This window comes from Capra hircus, chromosome 4 (assembly GCF_001704415.2).
Source record: "Capra hircus breed San Clemente chromosome 4, ASM170441v1, whole genome shotgun sequence".
In the NCBI taxonomy this organism is placed as follows: domain Eukaryota; kingdom Metazoa; phylum Chordata; class Mammalia; order Artiodactyla; family Bovidae; genus Capra; species Capra hircus.
This window is the reverse complement of record NC_030811.1, coordinates 15,294,003-15,315,620: the sequence shown is the minus strand read 5'-3', so window position 1 is coordinate 15,315,620 and position 21,618 is coordinate 15,294,003. Positions and strand designations below refer to the sequence as shown.

Genomic DNA, 21,618 nt, shown 5'->3' with positions numbered 1-21,618 from the left:
TGTATAAATGAGCATGTTGCATTCCAGAAAGTAGATAGGGTAACAGGTGAGAGCAAAGCTGTGAACTGAGAGGCAAGGGTGCCTATTGGGGATGGTGGGTTTTCATGCCTAGGGTGGTATTGGTGACCATTGCTCATCTTTTTGGACCTATGTTATTATCTTAATATATTACATGTTCCTTCATAAAGTATCTACTATTAACTTTGTGTAGAAAATAGTCATGTTGTAGAGCCTAGGAGTAGGGTGTATTTCCTCAAGTTGAAAATGTTTTTCGTCTTTCTGAGGTTAGAAGTATGTTATCTCTCCCTTGCTCTCTAGACTTCACAAGGAACAAAAGTCCAAGCTACATGTTGGGGAATCACTCCAGTGCCACTGAATTCTATCTCCTTGGCTTCTCTGGATCTAGAGAACTACGCCATATCCTCTTTGCTACCTTCTTCTTCTTCTACTCAGTGACATTTATCGGTAACACAGTCATCATTGTGATTGTCTGTCTTGATAAACGGCTGCAGTCTCCCATGTATTTCTTCCTTGGTCATCTCTCAGCCTTGGAGATCCTGGTGACCACCATTGTCGTCCCCGTGATGCTCTGGGGGCTGCTGCTCCCTGGGATGCAGACAGTATCTCTGGCTGCATGTGTCACCCAGCCCTTCCTGTACCTTGCTCTGGGAACCACAGAGTTTGCCCTGTTGGGAGCGATGGCTGTGGACCGTTACGTGGCCATCTGTAACCCCCTGAGGTACAACGTCATTATGAACAGCCGCACCTGCAACTTGGTGGTAATTGTGTCATAGTTGTTTGGGGTCCTTTTTCAAATTTGGCCAGTTTATGCCACATATCAGCTTTCCTACTGCAAATCAAACGTGGTGGACAATTTTTTCTGCGACCGAGGGCAATTGCTCAAACTATCCTGTGATAATACTCTTTTCATGGAATTCATCCTCTTCTTAATGGCTGTTTTTGTTCTTTTTGGTTCTTTGATCCCTACAATTGTCTCCTACACCTACATCGTCTCCACCATCCTCAAGATCCCCTCGGCCTCCGGCCGCAGGAAAGCCTTCTCTACGTGTGCCTCCCACTTCACCTGTGTTGTGATTGGTTACGGCAGCTGCTTGTTCCTCTACGTGAAACCCAAGCAAACACAGGCCACGGACTACAACCGGGTTGTTTCCCTGATGGTTTCCGTAGTCACCCCTTTCCTCAACCCTTTCATCTTCACTCTCCGGAACGACAAAGTCATAGAAGCACTTCAGGACAGAGTGAAACAGTGCTGTCATCTGTTCAGAAACTAGTCTTGCCCTAAAGCTTTTTATTCCGGAGAAGGCAATGGCACCCCACCCCAGTACTCTTGCTTGGAAAATCCCATGGACGGAGGAGCCTGGTAGGCTGCACTCCATGGGGTCACTAAGAGTCAGGCATGACTGAGCGACTTCACTTTCACTTTTCACTTTCATGCATTGGGGAAGGAAATGGCAACCCACTCCAGTGTTCTTGCCTGGAGAATCCCAGGGACGGGGGAGCCTGGTGGGCTGCCGTCTCTGGGGTCGCACAGAGTTGAACACGACTGAAGCGACTTAGCAGCAGCAACACCAAAGCTTTTTATATGGAAAAATACATTCTGAATTCTAGAATGGTCTGAAAAGCACTTTGAACCGGAGCCTAATCATCATCAAATAATCTGTGTGCAACAGAACTCTTTTATATTATGGCCATGGTGTTTATCATTATAGGTTGTTATATAAAAATTCACTTTATTTTATATATATATATATTTCACTTATGGTACATTTCACAATAAAATGTTTTAAAATTAACTGTAATAATAATATATGTGATATTTAGGTTTCTGAAGAGGAGAGTATCAGAAATATATTCTCTGGCTCCAGAATTGAATAACTACTTGATTCCAGGTTCTTGAATCATCGTCTCATAAATTGTCCTTATCTTTGTATCCTCTGACTGTGGGAAGCTCCCTATTCCTTCTCTGGCTCCAGCATATTCTCTTGTTTTCCTATCCCAAAGTCCTGTGGCCTGAATACTTCTCTACACATTTTCTTGGCTGGCTGTGAGCTCAGTGCACAGTCTGATACCTGTACAGTTTCAGGGGTGGCTGTTGTTTAGGTGCAGACACACCTGTCTAATCTGTGGGCTTTCTCAGGGTGTGGGAGGAAGGGCTGAGCAAGGAGTTCTCCCACCTGCTGGCCCCCAGGTTGTGCTGCCCGCCAGGAGCAGGGTGGGTCAGCAGAGCTGCTGTGCCCAAGCTGGAATGGAGGGGAGAGCTGACCTTGCCGGGTGGCTGGGCTGAGGGGAGTGCAGGAGTGGAGGAAGAGGCAGCCTTTGTCCCCTCCCTGTATTTCTCACATTCTGCCATCCCTTCAAGGTCCCTGCTTCCTGTCCCTTCGTTTGTTCATCCTCTCCTGGCCGCTTTCTCTCCTGATTCCTCTCTATAGTTCTCTTTCTGTGGTTCCAGGTCTTTGATTCATCTCTGGGTCCTTCTTTTCCCTTCCCTTCCTTCACCCCGAGTTTACCACACTAGTATCCAGACTTCCGCAGAGATGTCTCATGCCTCCCTTATAGCACTGGCAACCTCAACACTCCCCTAATCAGCACCCATACCCCAGTCCTAATCCATCTCCCCATTTCTCATGTCATTAGCACAATGTTATCAGCGTTTTTGTTACAGTGTCTTTGTAATAACAACATTGATGGCAATGAGATATCTATAGGTGGCTGGTTAAATAAATTCTGTTTCATCTGTATAATAAAATAATTTTTTGTTCAGTTGCTCAGTCGTGTCTGACTCTTTGTGACCTCTTGGGCTGCAGCACACCAGGTTTCACCATCTCCTGGAGTTTGCAAAACTCCTGTCCATTGTGTCGATGATGCCATCCAACTATCGCATCCTCCGTTGGCCCCTTCTCCTCCCGCCTTCAATCTTTCCCAGCATCAGGGTCTTTTCCAGTGAGTCAGCTGTTCAAATCAGGTGACCAACATATTGAAGTTTCAGCTTCAACATCAGTCCTTCCAATGAATATTCAGGACTGCTTTCCTTTAGGATTGACTGGTTTGATCTCCTTGCTGTCCAAGGGACTCTCAAGAGTCTTCTCCAGCACCACAATTTGAAAGCATCAGTTCTTCAGTCCTCAGCCTTCTTTATGGTCCAATTCTCACATCCGTACATGACTACTGGAAAAGCCATAGCTTTGACTATATGAACCTTTGTCGACAAAGTGATATCTCTCCTTTTTAGTATGCTGTCTAGATTTCTCATGCTTTCCTTCCAAGGATCAGTGTCTTTTAGTTTCATGGCTGCAGCCACCATGTGCCGTGATTTTGGAGCCCAAGATTATTTTATATTAATCTTTAAAAATGTGAGACAGAATTTTTCCTATGTGATGCTGGTGATGCTGAGATCAACAGCTTATTCTGCACCAAGTTCCCAGCATTTGGAAGTCAAGAACTTCATCACTTCAGAAGATAAAAGTAAGAAAAAAAGATATGTTTTTGCACTTGATTTCTTACAGGGGAAGGGACATGATTACCTGGTTGAAAGAATTGCATCAGAGTCTCTCAAGAGAAATTCTGAGTGATTTTGTGCTGGAGGTATTAGTAGAAGCTGAATTAAGGTATATGCCATCTAAGAAGGAGATAATTGGTTTAATTCCTTTCAAAGTTTTCAAAGTGAGGAAATAATTAATTAGTCCCTGTGAGTCCGTGCAGAGAAACTTTTCAGCTGGAGAAAAATATTTCTCCTGGTTTAGAATGCCACCCAACACTTACAGATGCTCAAAGATGGAGAAATCTCCCCTTCCTGACTAGTAGCTTTTGGAGAAGACCCTAAATTAGGGATTAAACAGCTCTGTGTTATCTACAGGTTAGCATTCATAAAGTATGTTCCTACCATATACTTATGTGTGTGCACACATGCAAGTGCACACGCACATGCCTGAGTTTAACTCACCTCTCCACCTGCTGTGCAAAACCAGCAGCCTTGGGTCAGAGGGTAACCATCCACTCTGATATTTGTGTTAGAAATGTGAGGGATGTCGCTTCTCCAGTTACAGTGTCAGCAGTTCCTTGCAGTATTTAGGGTCAACTTATAAATATTTATCTTCTTACTTTTCCAGTTTTGACCCTTTCCACACTCAATGTCAACCAAGAAAACAGGTATTTTCTAAGCTCTTCATGCATCCCTCCTCTCTGCATGACTCCCTAATTCCAAGAGAGAGCTCAGAGGAGGCACCTCTCCTAAATCTGCCCCTTTTCAGCCATTCCAGTCCTCCAAACCAAAGCACAGCTCTAGTTTGTTCTCTTCCTCTGTTCCAGATAGGAGCACATTCACTCTTTGTGAGTGCCCTAATAACTCCTTTGTTCCCTAACAAGTCCAGGGCCAGAAGATAGAGAATGAAGCACCAGGGAGGGTCAAGATTCATGAAAAAGAAACAGCTGACCCCTCACCCAGGATGCTACAGTTAAGTTCCAGGGAGGAGAATAATAATTCTTTCTATTTAATGTGATCAGCTGACCATTTCCACTTACTCTCCCAATCACACTAAAAGGCATTGTAGGAATCAAAAATTGTTAATTAGCAAGGACAAAGAGAATGGAGAAAAAGTTACAACAGATAATATTTTACAATTTTTAAATATGGAAAACAAAAATAAGTGTTTCCAAGGTAATAAGACTGAGGTACAAACTAAATTCTGCAAAGGGGAAAGTAAGAAGAAACAGGTCAATTCACCCAACAGAACTGGTCAGTCAGCACATGGAGGCCTCAGCTACCAAGGACTGTGAGGGTGAGAGCTTATAAACAGGAATACTGCTTAAAAGTTTGTACAGATAGCAACCAGGCACTGCAAGTCCCTTGCATTTTCTGTGTAGGCAAGGAAATACTTGTTCCACAAGTAGAGTGACCCCTCATCCCACGTTATCAAGGACTGTCTCATTTAAAAAACTGAAGGTCCCATATCCCCAAAACTCCTTAGTCAACTGTGAAGCCAGGACGGTTGGTCACATTATCTATATCCAGATGGCCTACCACAGCAGTTGGAGGAACCAAGAGAACGAAAAACAGAAGAAAAAAAATTTGAGGAAAATGAAGATCAGTTAGGAAGCAAAAACAATTTTAAAAAATCCTATAATGCATATCCTTTTAAAATTAGAACATGTTTTGTTCTGAAGAAGAGGATGTTGTGTGAAAAAAATCAGAAAATGAAGGAAAATGCTCCTAGAATATAAGATTAGGACTAGAAAAAAGAAATTCATTAATAGACTAAAGAAAAAAAAATGCCCAAAGTATATCAAAAATAGACAAAAATTTGGAAAATTAGAAAGGTAAGAAAACTGCAAGCTTAATTCAGGAGTCCCATATCTGAACATAAAAGTTCTACAAAGATAGAACAAGGGACACATAAATGGGTCACTTACAAAAGAAAGTGTCAGACAATCTCCCAGTTCTGAAGAATTTGTCTCTGCAGTTTGAAGAAGTCTCTAAATGCAGAGCACTGTGAGCATATGAATGAAAACCTGCATAAAGGCATCTGGCATCCAAAGGTGGGCAGCTGGAATACTGCAGGGTCAGGAGTCCATGGCATAGATACAGCGACTGATAAGATTTTGTATAGAATTTTGAAGATTCAAGTGGGAAGATACTTAAAAGCCAGTCCATGGAACTCAGGGCTTCCCTTGTGGCTCAGATGGTAAAGAATCTGCCTGCAATGCAGGAGACCTGGGTTCAATCCCTGGGTTGGGAAGATGCCCTGAAGAAGGGAACGGCTACCCACTCCAATATTCTCGCCTGGAGAATTCCGTGGACAGAGGAGCCTGGCGGGCTACATTCCATGGGGTCACAAGGAGTTGGACACGACTGAGCGACTAAAACTTTCACGTTTTTCACGTTCCATGTGACTCAGAAGGGTAGAAGTCGGACAAAGGTAGACGTTACATTAAGTTATTTTAAGGCTTGACATAAAGTTAAAGAGTTCAATAATTAGAGCTTACTTCCACAGCCATGTGTTCATCCCTGGAAATGGTAAAGCTGTGTTTCAATTTTCACCTATTAGTAATGCTACAGGGAAGGTTCTTTCAATAGGGAACCTCCCTGTGGCCTTCTTGTTTGTAAGTTTTGAGTCTGTCACATCACTCTTACATTTGGGAAAGTCATCCCTACACACCTCTCCAATGTACATCCTGGGACAAATAGACAGAAAGTAAGGATAAGAAGCCCTAACAAACTCACTAAGAAAGAATTTAAGAATATATATGTAGATACTGGCAAGAGTGAACATCAACATTGTAGGAATCCGCGAACTAAGACGGATTGGAATGGGTGAATTTAACTCAGATGACCATTATATCTACTACTGCAGGCAGGAATCCCTCAGAAGAAATGGAGTAGCCATCATGGTCAACAAAAGAGTCCAAAATGCAGTATTTTGATGGAATCTCAAAAACAACAGAATGATCTCTGTTCATTTCCAAGACAAACCATTCAATATCACAGTAATCCAAGTCTATGCCCCAACCAGTAATGCTGAAGAAGCTGAAGTTGGACGGTTCTATGAAGACCTATAAGACCTTTTAGAACTAACACCCCTAAAAGATGTCCTTTTCATTATAGGGGACTGGAATGTGAAAGTAGAAAGTCAAGAAACACCTGGAGTAACAGGCAAATTTGGCCTTGGAGTACAGAATGAAGCAAGGCAAAGGCTAATAGAGTTTTGCCAAGAGAACGCACTGGTCATAGCAAACACCCTCTTCCAACAACACAAGAGAAAACTCTACACATGGACATCACCAGATGGTCAACACTGAAATCAGATTGATTATATTCTTCGCAGCCAAAGATGGAGAAGCTCTATACAGTCAGCAAAAACAAGGCCCCGGCTGACTGTTGCTCAGATCATGAACTCCTTATTGCCAAATTCAGACATAAATTGAAGAAAGTGTGGAAAACCACTAGACCATTCAGGTATGACCTAAATCAAATCCCGTATGACTATACAGTGGGAAGTGAGAAATAGATTTAAGGAACTAGATCTGATAGACAGAGTGCCTGATGAACTATGGATGAAGGTTAGTAACATTGTACAGGAGACAGGAATCAAGAACATCCCCAAGAAAAAGAAATGCAAAAAAGCAAAATGGCTGTCTGAGGAGGCCTTACAAATAGCTGTGAAAAGAAGAGAACCAAAAGCAAAGGAGAAAAGGAAAGATATACCCATTTGAATGCAGAGTTCCAAAGAATAGCAGGAGAGATAAAGCCTTCCTCAGTGATCAATGCAAAGAAATAGAGGAAAATAATAGAATGGGAAAGACTAGAGATCTCTCAAGAAAATAAGATACCAAGGGAACATTTCATGCAAAGATGGGCTCAATAAAGGACAGAAATTGTAGGGACCTAACAGAAGCAGAAGATATTAAGAAGAGGTGGCAGAATACACAGAACTATACAAAAAAGATCTTCATGACCCAGATAATCATGATGGTGTGATCACTCACCTAGAGCCAGACATCCTGGAATGTGAAGTCAAGTGGGCCTAGAAAGCATCACTACGAACAAAGCTAGTGGAGGTGATAGAATTCCAGTTGAGCTCTTTCAAATCCTGAAAGATGATGCTATGAAAGTGCTGCACTCAATATGCCAGCAAATGTGGAAAACTCAGCAGTGGCCACAGGACTGGAAAAGGTCAGTTTTCATTCCAATCCCCAAAAAAGGCAATGCCAAAGAATGCTCAAACTACCACACAATTGCACTCATCTCACATGCTAGTAAAGTAATGCTCAAAATTCTCCAAGCCAAGCATCAACAATACATGAACCGTGAACTTCCAGGTGTTCAAGCTGGTTTTAGAAAAGGCAGAGGAACCAGAGATCAAATTGCCAACATCCATTGGATCGTGGAAAAAGCAAGAGAGTTCCAGAAAAACATCTATTTCTGCTTTATTGACTATGCCAAAGCGTTTGACTGTGTGGATCACAATCAACTGTGGAAAATTCTGAAAGAGATGGGAATACCAGACCACCTGACCTGCCTCTTGAGAAATTTGTATGCAAGTCAGGAAGCAACAGTTAGAACTGGACATGGAACAACAGACTGGTTCCAAATAGGAAAAAGAGTACGTAAAAGCTGTGTATTGTCACTCTGCTTATTTAACTTCTATGCAGAGTACATCATGAGAAACGCTGGACTGGAAGAAACACAAGCTGGAATCAAGATTGCCAGGAGAAATATCAATAACCTCAGATATGCAGATGACACCACCCTTATGGCAGAAAGTGAAGAAGAACTAAAAAGCCTCTTGATGAAAGCGAAAGAGGAGAGTGAAAAAGTTGGCTTAAAGCTCAACATTCAGAAAACGAAGATCATGGCATCCGGTCCCATCACTTCATGGGAAATAGATGGGGAAACAGTGGAAACAGTGTCAGACTTTATTTGTGGGGACTCCAAAATCACTGCAGATGGTGACTGCAGCCATGAAATTAAAAGACGCTTACTTTTGGAAGCAAAGTTATGACCAACCTAGGCAGCATATTAAAAAGCAGAGACATCATTTTGCCAACAAAGGTCCAGCTAGTCAAAGCTATGGTTTTTCCAGTAGTCATGCATGGATGTGAGAGTTGGACTATAAAGAAAGCTGAGAACAGAAGAATTGATGGTTTTGAACTGTGGTGTTGGAGAAGACTCTTGAGAGTTCCTTGGACTGCAAAGAGATCCAACCAGTCTATCCTAAAGGAGATCAGTCCTGGGTGTTCATTGGTAGGACTGATGTTGAAGTTGAAAGTCCAATATTTGGCCACATGATGTGAAGAGCTGACTCATTTGAAAAGACCCTGATTCTGGGAAAGATTGAAGGTGGGAGGAGAAGGGAATGACAGAGGATGAGATGGTTGGATGGCATCACCGACTCAATGGAAATGGGTTTGGGTGGGCTCTGGGTGTTGGTGATGGACAGGGAGGCCTGGTGTGCTGTGGTTCATGGGGTTGCAAAGAGTTGGACATGACTTAGTGACTGAACTGAACTGAAATGATTATACATTTTTTCCATGGCAAAACCCAAATAAACATTTTGACCAATCCAATATATGTTTCATTCTCAAGATTCCTTTAAAAGACACCTGAATCTTTAAAGCAAAAATCATGATCTTTTTATAGCACCTGTAGACCTTAATATATGTGATAACAGTACCACGATAGATAGGGTCATAAATGTCACTGTAGTTTTACAAAGCTTTTACATTTTTATGCCAAGTGGTGCAATATTAATTCCTGATTGTTGTTGTTCAGTCACTAAGTCGTGTCTGACTCTGCGAACCCATGAACTGTCCTTCACTATCTCCTGGAGTCTGCTCAAATTCATGTGCATTGAGTGGGTGATGTTATCCAAACATCTCATCCTCTGTCAGCCCCTTCTCCGGCTTTCAATCTTTTCCAGCATCAGGGTCTTTCCCAATGAGTTCGCTCTTTGCATTAGGTGGCCAGAGTACTGGGGCTTCAGCTTCAGTGTCAGTCCTACCAATAATATTCAGAGTTGACTTCCTTTAGGATTGACTGGTTTGATCTCTTTGCTGTCCAGGGAACTTTCAAGAGCCTTCTCCAGCACCACAATGTGAAAGCGTCAGTTCTTTGGCTCTCAGCTTTCTTTATGGTCCAATTCTCACATCCATACATGGCTACTGGAAAAACCATAGCTTTAACTATAGGGACCTTTATTGGTAAAGTGATGTCTCTGCTTTTTAATATGCTGTCAAGGTTTGTCATTGCTTTCCTTCCAAGTAAATAGAACCTTTTAATTTCATGACTTCAGTCACCATCCACAGTAATTTTGGAGTCCAAGAAAATAAAATCTTTCACTGTTTCCCCTTCTACTTGCTATTAAGTGAGGGACTGGATGCCATGATCTTAATTTTTTGAATGTAGAGTTTAAAGCCACTTTTTTCACTCTCCTCTTTTACCTTCATCAAGAGATTCTTTAGTTCCTCTTCACTTTCTGCAATTAGAATGGTATCATCTGCATATCCAAGGTTGTTGATATTTTTCCTGGCAATAACTCCTAGTAGACTGTGATAATTTAAGAGTGCATATTATAATCCCAGAGAGTGACACTAAGGTAATGAAAAGAGTTATGTATAAAATGCAAAAAGAAATTATAACAGAAAAGATAAAATATTAATTAATCCAGAAAAGACAGAAAAGGAAGAATAGAAGAAAAGAAATGTATCTAGGACAAAATAAAAAGATAGGAAAATGGTACACTTAAAAAAATAAAAAATCATATTCTATGTAAATGGACTAAATGCTGAATAAAATTGTCAGGCCAGCTCTTGATGTCTGTCCTTGATACACTTGAAATATAAGGATAGGTTGAAATCAGAATGACAGGTAAAGTTATAACATGCAAACCAGATGCTTAAGAAATCTGGCAGTGTTCTATAATATTAGAAACCATAGACTTAAGGCAAGAAATATTACCAGATGTAGAGAGACTACCCAGATACTCCAAGATAATCTCCCCATTTTAAAAACCTTAACTTAATCACAGCGGTAATGTCCTTTTTGCGGTATAAGATAATATTCACAGGTTCTGGCAATTAGGGTGTAGATTTTGGGGCAGGGTGATCAGGCATTATTTAGCTACCACTACTTGTAATTACAAATTTTCCTGCAAAGAAACTCTTGGTCTGGATGTTTTTACTAATTAAGTTTTCCAAATTTCCAGGGGGAAATATAGGCATACTTCAGAGACATTACAGGTGTGGCTCCAGACCACTGCAATAAAGTGAATAATGTAATAAAATAAGTGATACGAATTTTTAAACTTTCCAGTGAGTGCATATGTTATGTTTAGACTGTCTTACCTGTTAAGTGTGCAATAGCATTGAGTAACTTCACTTTCACTTTTCACTTTCCACTTTCATGCATTGGAGAAGGAAATGGCAACCCACTCCAGTGTTCTTGCCTGGAGAATCCCAGGGATGGCGGAGCCTGGTGGGCTGCCGTCTATGGGGTCACACAGAGTCAGACACGACTGAAGCGACTTAGCAGCAGCAGCAGCATTATGTGTAAAACAATAATGTACTTACCTTAATTAAAAATACCTTATTGCTAATGAAGGAGGAAACAGACAGAATAGGCTCCATCTCGAAAGCAGGACTCCATCTTGGGCTGGACTGTGGACTTTGAGCTATATGCCCAGTATCTATGGAAATGACATACCAACTGGAAAACCAGACCCCTCGGATGGAAGAACCACAGGGCTCATACCTAGACTCTCCATTGCCTAAAAGAATATCCTAATTATCTGTGTAGCCAAATAGAATCATAAATTCTATTATGCTTATTGGGTATGACCACAGGCCTATTGATAATTGTCCACTGTTAACTACCTAGGCTTAAGGCATATGAATCATGGGTTAACTTTGTATTTTTCTCTTCTTTGTTCAGACTAGTTTCAGGGAATTTGGGGAGGTGGGTTTGGGCACGTGAACTTAAGGTCTATAAGGTTTTCAGAAAAACTGGTCGGGGTCCTTGGCTAAGAGGAGACTCTGCCTTGGGCCCGCTGGTGTAATGGACTGCACTTCACTATCTGCATCATCCTTCTGAGTGGGGCTGTTTCCCGGAACGCGTGGCTACAACACTACCATGGATTATGATTATTTTTGACCTATTTTAGAGCATTTATAGTGGACTCATAAAGTTGGAGAAGGGAAAGGCTACCATTTCACTATTCTGAACTGGAGAATTCCATGGACCATATAGTCCATGGGGTCGCAAAGAGTTGGACACGACTGAGTAATTTTCACTAAACTTCATAAAATAGTCAATCTTTGCTGTGCCTGGCTTCTTTCATTCAGTGTAATGTAGGTCAGGATTGTCCACGCTGTGTGTTTCAGTAGTTTGTTACTTGAGTAGTATTTCCTCATATGACTATACAGTTGATTCTCATTATTTGTGTGGTTATGTCTTTGAAGTTTCTGAGAACACTGAATGCTAATTCATTGCTGTAGGAGAAATGTTCCTGGGAACATTTTTCACAAGATTTTCATCAACTGATGGGCCCATAGCCTTGTTTTATGTTTGTTGATATTCAAACACACCTTACTTAATAAATATTATTTATCCATTAATATGGACACAGAGCCAACACCTGTAACTCATGCCTGAAGGAAGTTTTGTTGTTGTTTAGTTGTTCAGTCATGTCCAGCTCTTATGTGACCCCATGGACTATATCCTGCCAGGTTCCTCTGTCCATGGGATTCTCCAGGCAAGAATACTGGAGTGGGTTGCTGTTTCCTCCTCCATTCCGACCCAGAGATGGACCTGCGTCTCCTGCATTGGCAGGCAGATTCTTTTCTACTGAACCAGCAGGGAAGCCCAAAAGAAGTTTGCCTAACACATTTGTGTGTGTGTGTGTGTGTGTGTGTGTGTGTGTGTGTGTTTATTCAGTTAGTTTTGGTTGTGCTGGGTCTTTGTTGCTGGGCCAGCTTTCTCTAGTTGTGGTGAGCAGGCTTCTCATTACCCTGACTTCTCCTGTTGTGGAGCATGGGCTCTCGGCTGGAGGCCTCACTATTTGTGGCTCAGGAGCTTAGTTGCTCTGCAGCATGTGGAATCTTCCCAGACCAGTGATGGAATCTGTGTCCCCTGCATTGGCAGGTGGATTCTTATCCACTACACTACCACAGAAGTCCCTGGAATATGTATTTTGGGTAAAAAAGCTTGTTTAATGCTTATCTAAACTCATTTTCTCTGTAAGAAACGTAAGAGCTTTCTTACACTTAGCAACAGTAGGTAGGCACCTCAGCACTGTGCTTGGGAGTCATCTTTAAGAGCAAAATCACCAATAAAATGTCAAAAACATGCTGCTAATTAGACAGCAGAGAAGCCATTATTTATGTTGTAGGAATTGCAACAAGAAGATGGGGATTTTGCCATTTCCACCTTTAGTTGAGAACATGTGCTCCCTTGAAAGCTCTTGGAAATATTGATTTTGGAGCTACACATAAGTTTTCACGAGTAGATGAATTCACAAATACAGAGTGTGTGAATAATGAGGATTGACTATACCATTCTCTTGTTGATAAGTATTTGTTTTGTGTTACTTGATGTAAGGAACTAAACTGATATGAAGATTAAAATAAACATCTCTGTGAGGATGTATTTTTTCATTTCTTAGGTAGATAACTGGGAGCAGAATTGCTGAGTCATAGAGAAGGTGTATACTTAGTTTTAACTAAATGACAACAGACAACATTTTTCCTAACGAGATTTGCTAGTATCCACTGCTTCCTACTTCTGAAGTATCTGTTGGGTTCCTGTGGCCTTAACACTGGAGGGGCATCTGGAGTAAATGAAGCGGGCCCTGAATTAGGGAAGCTGGTTTTGCAACAAGGTTTCTGAGAGAAGAGTCTAGTTTCCTTGGATTCCCTCCTTCGCCAGCAGCCTCGCCTCATGCATCTCCAGCTGTCATGACAGGAGCCAGCATGATCCGAGCTCAGAGGCTGAGAGGCAGATGCTGGGTCAAGTGTCCTGGGCAGCTGGCAGCACAGTTCCCTTGGGGGTGAGAACTTCTGGGCTGTGTCTTTACTTCATGATGTAAGTTCTGACTCTTCATATGTTAGTATCATTACAAACAACTGCACACGATGAACATGGTAATAAAAATTTCCCACAGCTTCCTCTGGAAATCTGTATGGCTGGCCCCCATATAATCTCATTTCAAGAGATTGTAAATTGATCCAACGTTTTGAAGAGTGATTAGATAATAGCTAAGAAGTGTAGCATAATTTAGGGAACTATTACTGTGCAAAGGTACATGCTTATCAGTTCAGTTCAGCTCAGTTGCTCAGTCGTGTCCGACTCTTTGCGATCCCATGAATCGCAGCACGCCAGGCCTCCCTGTCCATCACTAACTCCTAGAATTCACTCAGATTCATGTCCATCGAGTCCGTGATGCCATCCAGCCATCTCATCCTCTGTTGTCCCCTTCTCCTCCTGCCCCCAATCCCTCCCAGCATCAGAGTCTTTTCCAGTGAGTCAACTCTTCACATGAGGTGGCCAAAGTACTGGAGTTTCAGCTTTAGCCTCATTCCTTCCAAAGAAATCCCAGGGCTGATCTCCTTCAGAATGGACTGGTTGGATCTCCTTGCAGTCCAAGGGACTCTCAAGAGTCTTCTCCAACACCACAGTTCAAAAGCAGCAATTCTTTGGCGCTCAGCCTTCTTCAGGTAAAGGTATTTATTGCAGCATCATTACACTCATGAAAAACTAGAGAAGATGCAATGTTCTTGAGCAGGGTACTCAATAAGTAAATGGTGGTTATTTTCATAAGGTGAAAATTTATTTAGTAATAAGATGATGTGAGAAATACATGAATGCTAATATGGAAAGGTTTCATACACCCACACACATAAACATATAACAAAGAAAGTAGCAAGACATTATGTCAACTAAACAAGCAAGTAAAAGACCATATAGAGAAATGCAAGTGTATGATAGAAAATTTCTCTATGGATATAATAGATGTTAATCAGAGTATTTAAACATACGAGACAGATCAGGAGAATCAAGCTTTGGTGAGACAGACATTTGCATTTTGTTTTCTATTCCTCTATAAATTTTTTTAACCAGGAGTTTTTTTTTTTTTTCTTTAACTTTTTATTTTCTACTGATCACTGAGGAAGCCTTTCTTATCTCCCCTTGCTATTCTTTGGAACTCCGCATTCAAATGGGTATATTTTTTCTCCTTTGCCCTTTGCTTCTCTTCTTAGCTATTTGTAAGGCCTCCTCAGACTACCTTTTAGCCTTTTTGCATTTCTTTTTCTTGGGGATGGTCTTGATCACTGCCTCCTGTACAATGTCACAAGTCTCCGTCTATAGTTCATCAGGCACTCTGCCTATCAGATCTAATCCCTTGAATCTATTTGTCACTTCTACTGTACACTCATAAGGGATTTAATTTAGGTCATACCTGAATGGTTTAGTGGTTTTCCATACTTTCTTCAATTTAAGTCTGAATTTGGCAATAAGGAGTTCATAATTGGAGCCACCATCAGCTCCTGGTCTTGTTTTTGCTGACTGTATAGAGTTTCTCCATCTTTGGCTGCAAAGAATATAATCAATCTGATTTTGGTATTGACCGTCTGGTAATGTCCATGAGTAGAGTCTATTTTTGTATTGTTGGAAAAGGGTTTTGATATGACCAGTGCATTTCCTTGGCAAAAGAGATCTCTTCAAGAAAAATTAGAGATACCAAGGGAACATTTCATGCAAAGATGGGCACAATAAAGGACAGAAATGGTATGGACCTAACAGAAGCAGAAGATATTAAGAAGAGGTGGCAAGAATACACAGGAGAACTGTACAAAGAAGATCGTCACAACCCAGATAACCACGATGGTGTGATCACTCACCTAGAGCCAGACATCCTGGAATGAGAAATTAAGTGGGCTTTGGAGGTGATAGAATTCCAGTTGAGCTATTTCAAATCCTCAAGGATGATGCTGTGAAAGTGCTACACTCAATATGCAAGCAAATTGGAAAACTCAGCAGTAGCCACAGGACTGGAAAAAGTCCGTTTTCATTCCAATCCCAAAGAAAGGCAATGCCAAAGAATGCTCAAAATACCACACAATTGCACTCATATCACACACCAGCAAACTAATGATCAAACTTCTCCAAGCTAGGCTTCAGCAATACGTAAACTTCCAGATGTTCAAGCTGGAAAAGACAGAGGAACCAGAGATCAAATTGCCAACATCCATTGGATCATGGAAAAAGCAAGAGAGTTCCGGAAAAACATCTACTTCTGCTTTATTGACTATGCCAAAGCTTTTGACTGTGTGGATCCCAACAAACTGTGGAAAATTCTTAAAGAGATGGGAATAACAGTCCACCTGACCTGCCTCAGGAGAAGAGTTGACTCATTGGAAAAGACTCTGATGCCGGGAGGGATTGGGGGCAGGATGAGAAGGGGACGACCGAGTATGAGATGGCTGGATGGCATCACGGACTTGATGGATGTGAGTCTGAGTGAACTCCGGGAGATGGTGATGAACAGGGAGGCCTGGCGTGCTGCGATTCATGGGGTTGCAAAGAGTCGGACATGACTGAACGACTGAACTGAAGTGAACTGAACTGACCTGCCTCCTGAGAAATCTGTATGCAGGTCAGGAAAAAACAGTTAGAACTGGACATGGAACTAGACTGGTTCCAAATAAAGGAAGGAATACGTCAAGGTTCTATATTGTCACCCTGCTTAATTAACTTCTATGCAGAGTACATAATGAGAAACGCTGGACTGGATGAAACACAAGCTGGAATCAAGATTGCTGGGAGAAATATCAATAACCTCAGATATGCAGATGACACCAACCTTATGGCAGAAGAAGAACTAAAGAGGCTCTTGATGAAAGTGAAAGAGGAGAGTGAAGAAGTTGACTTAAAGCTCAACATTCAGAAAACTAAGATCATGGCATTTGGTCACTTCATGGCAGATAGATGGGAAAACAATGGAAACAATGTGAGACTTTTATTTTGGGGGGCTCCAAATCACTGCAGATGGTGACTGCAGCCATGAAATTAAAAGATACTCCTTGGAAAAAAAGCTATGTACAACCTAGACAGCTATGGTTTTTCCAGTGGTCATGTATGGATGTGAGAGTTGGACTGTGAAGAAGGCTGAGCGCCGAAGAATTGATGCTTTTGAACTGTGGTGTTGGAGAAGACTCTTGAGAGTCCCTTGGACTGCAAGGAGATCCAACCAGTCCATTCTGAGAGAAATCAGCCCTGGGATTTCTTTGGAAGGAATGATGCTAAAGCTGAAACTCCAGTACTTTGGCCACCTCATGCGAAGAGTTGACTCATTGGAAAAGACTCTGATGCTGGGAGGGACTGGGGGCAGGAGGAGAAGGGGACAACAGAGGATGAGATGGCTGGATGGCATTACTGATTTGATGGACATGAATCTGAGTGAACTCCGGGAGTTGGTGATGGACAGGGAGGCCTGGCGTGCTGCGATTCATGGGGTCGTAAAGAGTCGGACATGACTGAGTGACTGAACTGAACTGAACTGAACCTAGACAGCATATTAAAAAATAGAGACATTACTTTACCAACAAAGGTCCATCTAGTCAAAGCTATGGTTTTTCCAGTAGTCATGCATGAATGTGAAAGTTGGACTATAAAGAAAACTGAGCGCTGAAGAATTGATGCTTTTGAGCTGTGGTTTTGGAGAAGACTCTTGAGAGTCCCTTGGACTGCAAGGAGATCCAACCTATCAATCCTAAAGGAAATCAGTCCTGAATATTCAGTGGAAGGACTGATGCTGAAGCTGAAACTCCAATACTCTGACCACCTGATGCGAAGAACTGACTCATTTGAAAAGACCCTGATGCTGGGAAAAATTGAAGTCAGGAGGAGAAGGGGACAATAGAGGATGAGATGGTTCCTTGGCATCAGCAACTCTATGGACATGAGTTTGAGTAGGTTCTGGGAGTTGGTGATGGACAGGAAGGCCTGGCATGCTTCAGTCCATGGGGTTGCAAAGAGTTGGATTTGACTGAGCAACTGAACTGAACTGATTTTATATTGAGGTATATAGTCAGCAATGTTGTGATAGTTTCAGTGAAGGGACTTAGCCATTTATATACATGTATCCATTCTCCCCCAAACTCCCTTCCCATTGAGAAGGTAACAAGCAGAAAGTCCAGGGGTCTCCAAACAGAGGAAATAGCCTGCAAGTGTCAGATATTTTTATGTCTCTTAAGTGGCGGGAGGAAACAAACTAGAGATATTTTTTTCTTCTCTATACAAATTTAAAAGGAGGTTTCTCTTAAAATACTGTTGCCATAATGACACCTGGTTTCACCTAAAGTTAACTATTCTCAAACCTTGAGATAACCAAAGCATTTTTCTTATGGAAATGTTTATCTTAAGGTATGGTAATGTACTATTCATTTACCCCAAACTCTGTCTTCAAGTCAATTCCAATTCTGCCTAATGGCTCAGAACCTACTTGACAAACCAGTATATTACGCTCAGATATTGTTCCCCTAAACTATGTAAATGAAACTGTTTGTATGGTAATCTGCCCTTCTACAAGATTCAAGTTAATCATTTTTTGGCCCGGGATGAACCATTTGGTGCCAAGATTACCCCAAAATGCATCCTATGGGTGAGGGGCCTGGTGCCATTCTGAGTTTTAAGACATTCCTTTCTTTCATTAACAGGCTGCCAGTGACTATATAACATTCAGCTGAAGACTAGCAGGGGGGTACTGTTTCTGCCCTCTTCTGATGCCTATGTCAGAAGCTTTCTCTATCTCCTTTATACTTTAATAACTAAGTGCAGGTGGCTGCGAGAGCTGGCGCACTAAGCGCCGCCGAGAGGAGCTACCCCACGTCCAAGGTCAGGGGCAGCAGCCTAGAGTGCCAGGCTGTGACGGCGCAGGAACGGCCGAGAGGAGCTACCCTGTGTTCGAGGTCAGGGGCGGCAGCCAAGAGGATCTACTCTGCGACCGAGGTCAGTGGTGGCCGGGAGGAGCTACCCCGCGTCCGATGTCAGGGGCAGCGGCCAGGAGGAGACACCCCTCGTCCGAAGTCAGGGGCAGCGGCTGAGAGGAGCTACCCCACGTCCAAGGTCAGTGGCAGCCGGGAGGAGACACCCCGTGTCCGAGGTTAGGGGCAGCCAGGGGAAGCCACCTCGCGCCCGAGGCCAAGGGCAGCAGCTGGGAGGAGACACCTCTGCCCGAGGCCAGGGGCGGTGACCCTGAGGAGCCACCCCAAGCTCAAGGCTAGGGGTGGTAGCTGGGAGGAGCATCCCAAGGAGGAGCGGTGGCTGCGCAGGTGCAGGAGGGCCTAGAGGAGCTATCCAACATTGAAGGTCAGGAATGGCGGCAGTAGGGAGATACCCCTCGTCTAGGGTAAGGAGCAGCGGCTGTGCTTTGCTGGAGCAGCCGTGAAGAGATACCCCACGCCCAAAGTAAGAGAAACCCAAGCAAGATGGTAGGTGTTGCAAGAGGACATCAGAGGGCAGACACAATGAAACCATACTCACAGAAAACTAGTCAATCTAATCACACTAGGATCACAGCCTTGTCTAACTCAATGAAACCAAGCCATGCCTGTGGGGCAACCCAAGACGGGTGGGTCATGGTGGAGAGGTCTGACAGAATGTGGTCCACTGGAGAAGGGAATGGCAAACCACTTCAGTATTCTTGCCTTGAGAACCCCATGAACAGTATGAAAAGGCAAAAAGATAGGACACTGAAAGATGAACTCCCCAGGTCAGTAGGTCCCCGATATGCTGCTGGAGATCAGTGGAGAAATAACTCCAGGAAGAATGAAGGGATGGAGCCAAAGCAAAAACAATACCCAGTTGTGGATGTGACTGGTGATAGAAGCAAGATCCGATGCTGTAAAGAACAATATTGCATAGGAACCTGGAATGTCAGGCCCATGAATCAAGGCAAATTAGAAGTGGTCAAACAGGAGATGGCAAGGGTGAATGTCGACATTCTAGGAATCAGTGAACTAAAATGGATTGGAATGGGTGAATTTAACTCAGATGACCATTATATCTACTACTGTGGGCAGGAATCCCTCAGAAGAAATGGAGTAGCCATCATGGTCCACAAAAGAGTCTGAAATGCAGTACTTGGATGCAATCTCAAAAATGACAGAATGATCTCTGATCGTCTCCAAGGCAAACCATTCAATATCACAGTTATCCAATCTATGCCCCAACCAGTAACACTGAAGAAGCTGAAGTTGAACAGTTTTATGAAGACCTACAAGACCTTTTAGAACTAACACCCCCATAAGATGTCCTTTTCGTTATAGGGGACTGGAATGCAAAAGGAGGAAGTCAAGAAACACCTGGAGTAATAGGCAAATTTGGCCTTGGAATGCAGAATGAAGCAGGGCAAAGACTAATAGAGTTTTGCCAAGAAAATACACTGGTCATAGCAAACACCCTCTTCCACCAACACAAGAGAAGACTACACATGGACATCACCAGATGGTCAACACTGAAATCACATTGATTATATTCTCTGCAGCCAAAGATGGAGAAGCTCTATACAGTCAACAAAAACAAGACCAGGAGCTGACTGTTGCTCAGATCATGAACTCCTTATTGCCAAATTCAGACTTCAATTGAAGAAAGCAGGGAAACCACTAGACCATTCAGGTATGACCTAAATCAAATCCCTTATGACAATACAGTGGAAGTGAGAAATAGATTTAAGGGACTAGATCTGATAGACAGAGTACCTGATGAACTGTGGACTGAGGTTCGTGACATTGTACAGGAGACAGGGATCAAGACCACCCCCATGGAAAAGAAATGCAAAAAAGCAAAATGGCTGTCTGGGGAGGCCTTACAAATAGCTGTGAAAAGAAGAGAGGCAAAAAGCAAAGGAGAAAAGGAAAGATATAAGAATCTGAATGCAGAGTTCCAAAGAATAGCAAGAAGAAATAAGAAAGCCTTCCTCAGTGATCAATGCAAAGAAATAGAGGAAAACAACAGAATGGGAAAGACTAGAGATCTCTTCAAGAAAATTAGAGATACCAAGGGAACATTCCATGCAAAGATGGGCTCGATAAAGGTCAGAAATGGTATGTACCTAACAGAAGCACAAGATATTAAGAAGAGGTGGCAAGAATATATGGAAAAACTGCACAAAAAAGATCTTCATGACCCAGATAATCATGATGATGTGATCACTAATCTAGAGCCAGACATCTTGGAATGTGAAGTCAAGTGGGCCTTAGAAAGCATCACTACAAACAAAGCTAGTGGAGGTGATGGAATTCCAGTTGAGCTATTTCAAATCCTGAAAGATGACGCTATGAAAGTGCTGCACTCAATATGCCAGCAAATGTGGAAAACTCAGCAGTGGCCACAGGACTGGAAAAGGTCAGTCTTCATTCCAATTCCAAAGACAGGCAATGCCAAAGAATGCTCAAACTACCGCACAATTGCACTCATCTCACATGTTAGTAAAGTAATGCTCAAAATTCTCCAAGCCAGGCTTTAGCAATACGTGAACTGTGAACTCCCTGATGTTCAAGCTGGTTTTAGAAAAGGCAGAGGAACCAGAGATCAAATTGCCAACATCCATTGGATCATGGAAAAAGCAAGAGAGTTCCAGAAAAACATCTATTTCTGCTTTATTGACTATGCCAAAGCCTTTGACGGTGTGGATCACAATAAACTGTGGAAAATTCTGAAAGAGATGGGAATACCAGACCACCTGAACGGCCTCTTGAGAAATCTGTATGCAGGTCAGGAAGCAACAGTTAGAACTGGACATGGAACAACAGACTGGTTCCAAATAGGAAAAGGAGTACGTTAAGGCTGTGTATTGTCACCCTGCTTATTTAACCTCTATGCAGAGTACATCATGAGAAACGCTGGACTGGATGAAGCACAAGCTGGAATCAAGATTGCCGGGAGAAATATCAATCACCTCAGATATGCAGATGACACCACCCTTATGGCAGAAAGTGAAGAGGAACTAAAAAGCCTCTTGATGAAAGTGAAAGAGGAGAGTGAAAAAGTTGGCTTAAAGCTCAACATTCAAAAAACAAAGATCATGGCATCTGGTCCCATCACTTCAT

General features: G+C 42.5%; 1 protein-coding gene across 1 annotated transcript; it reads left to right on the top strand.

The window, feature by feature from the left end:
- On the top strand, window positions 348-1,362 carry LOC102178239 (olfactory receptor 9A4-like). The gene is given in 1 exon segment (XM_013963474.2): window positions 348-1,362. A coding segment is annotated over 1 exon segment (945 nt). The 3' UTR covers window positions 1,293-1,362.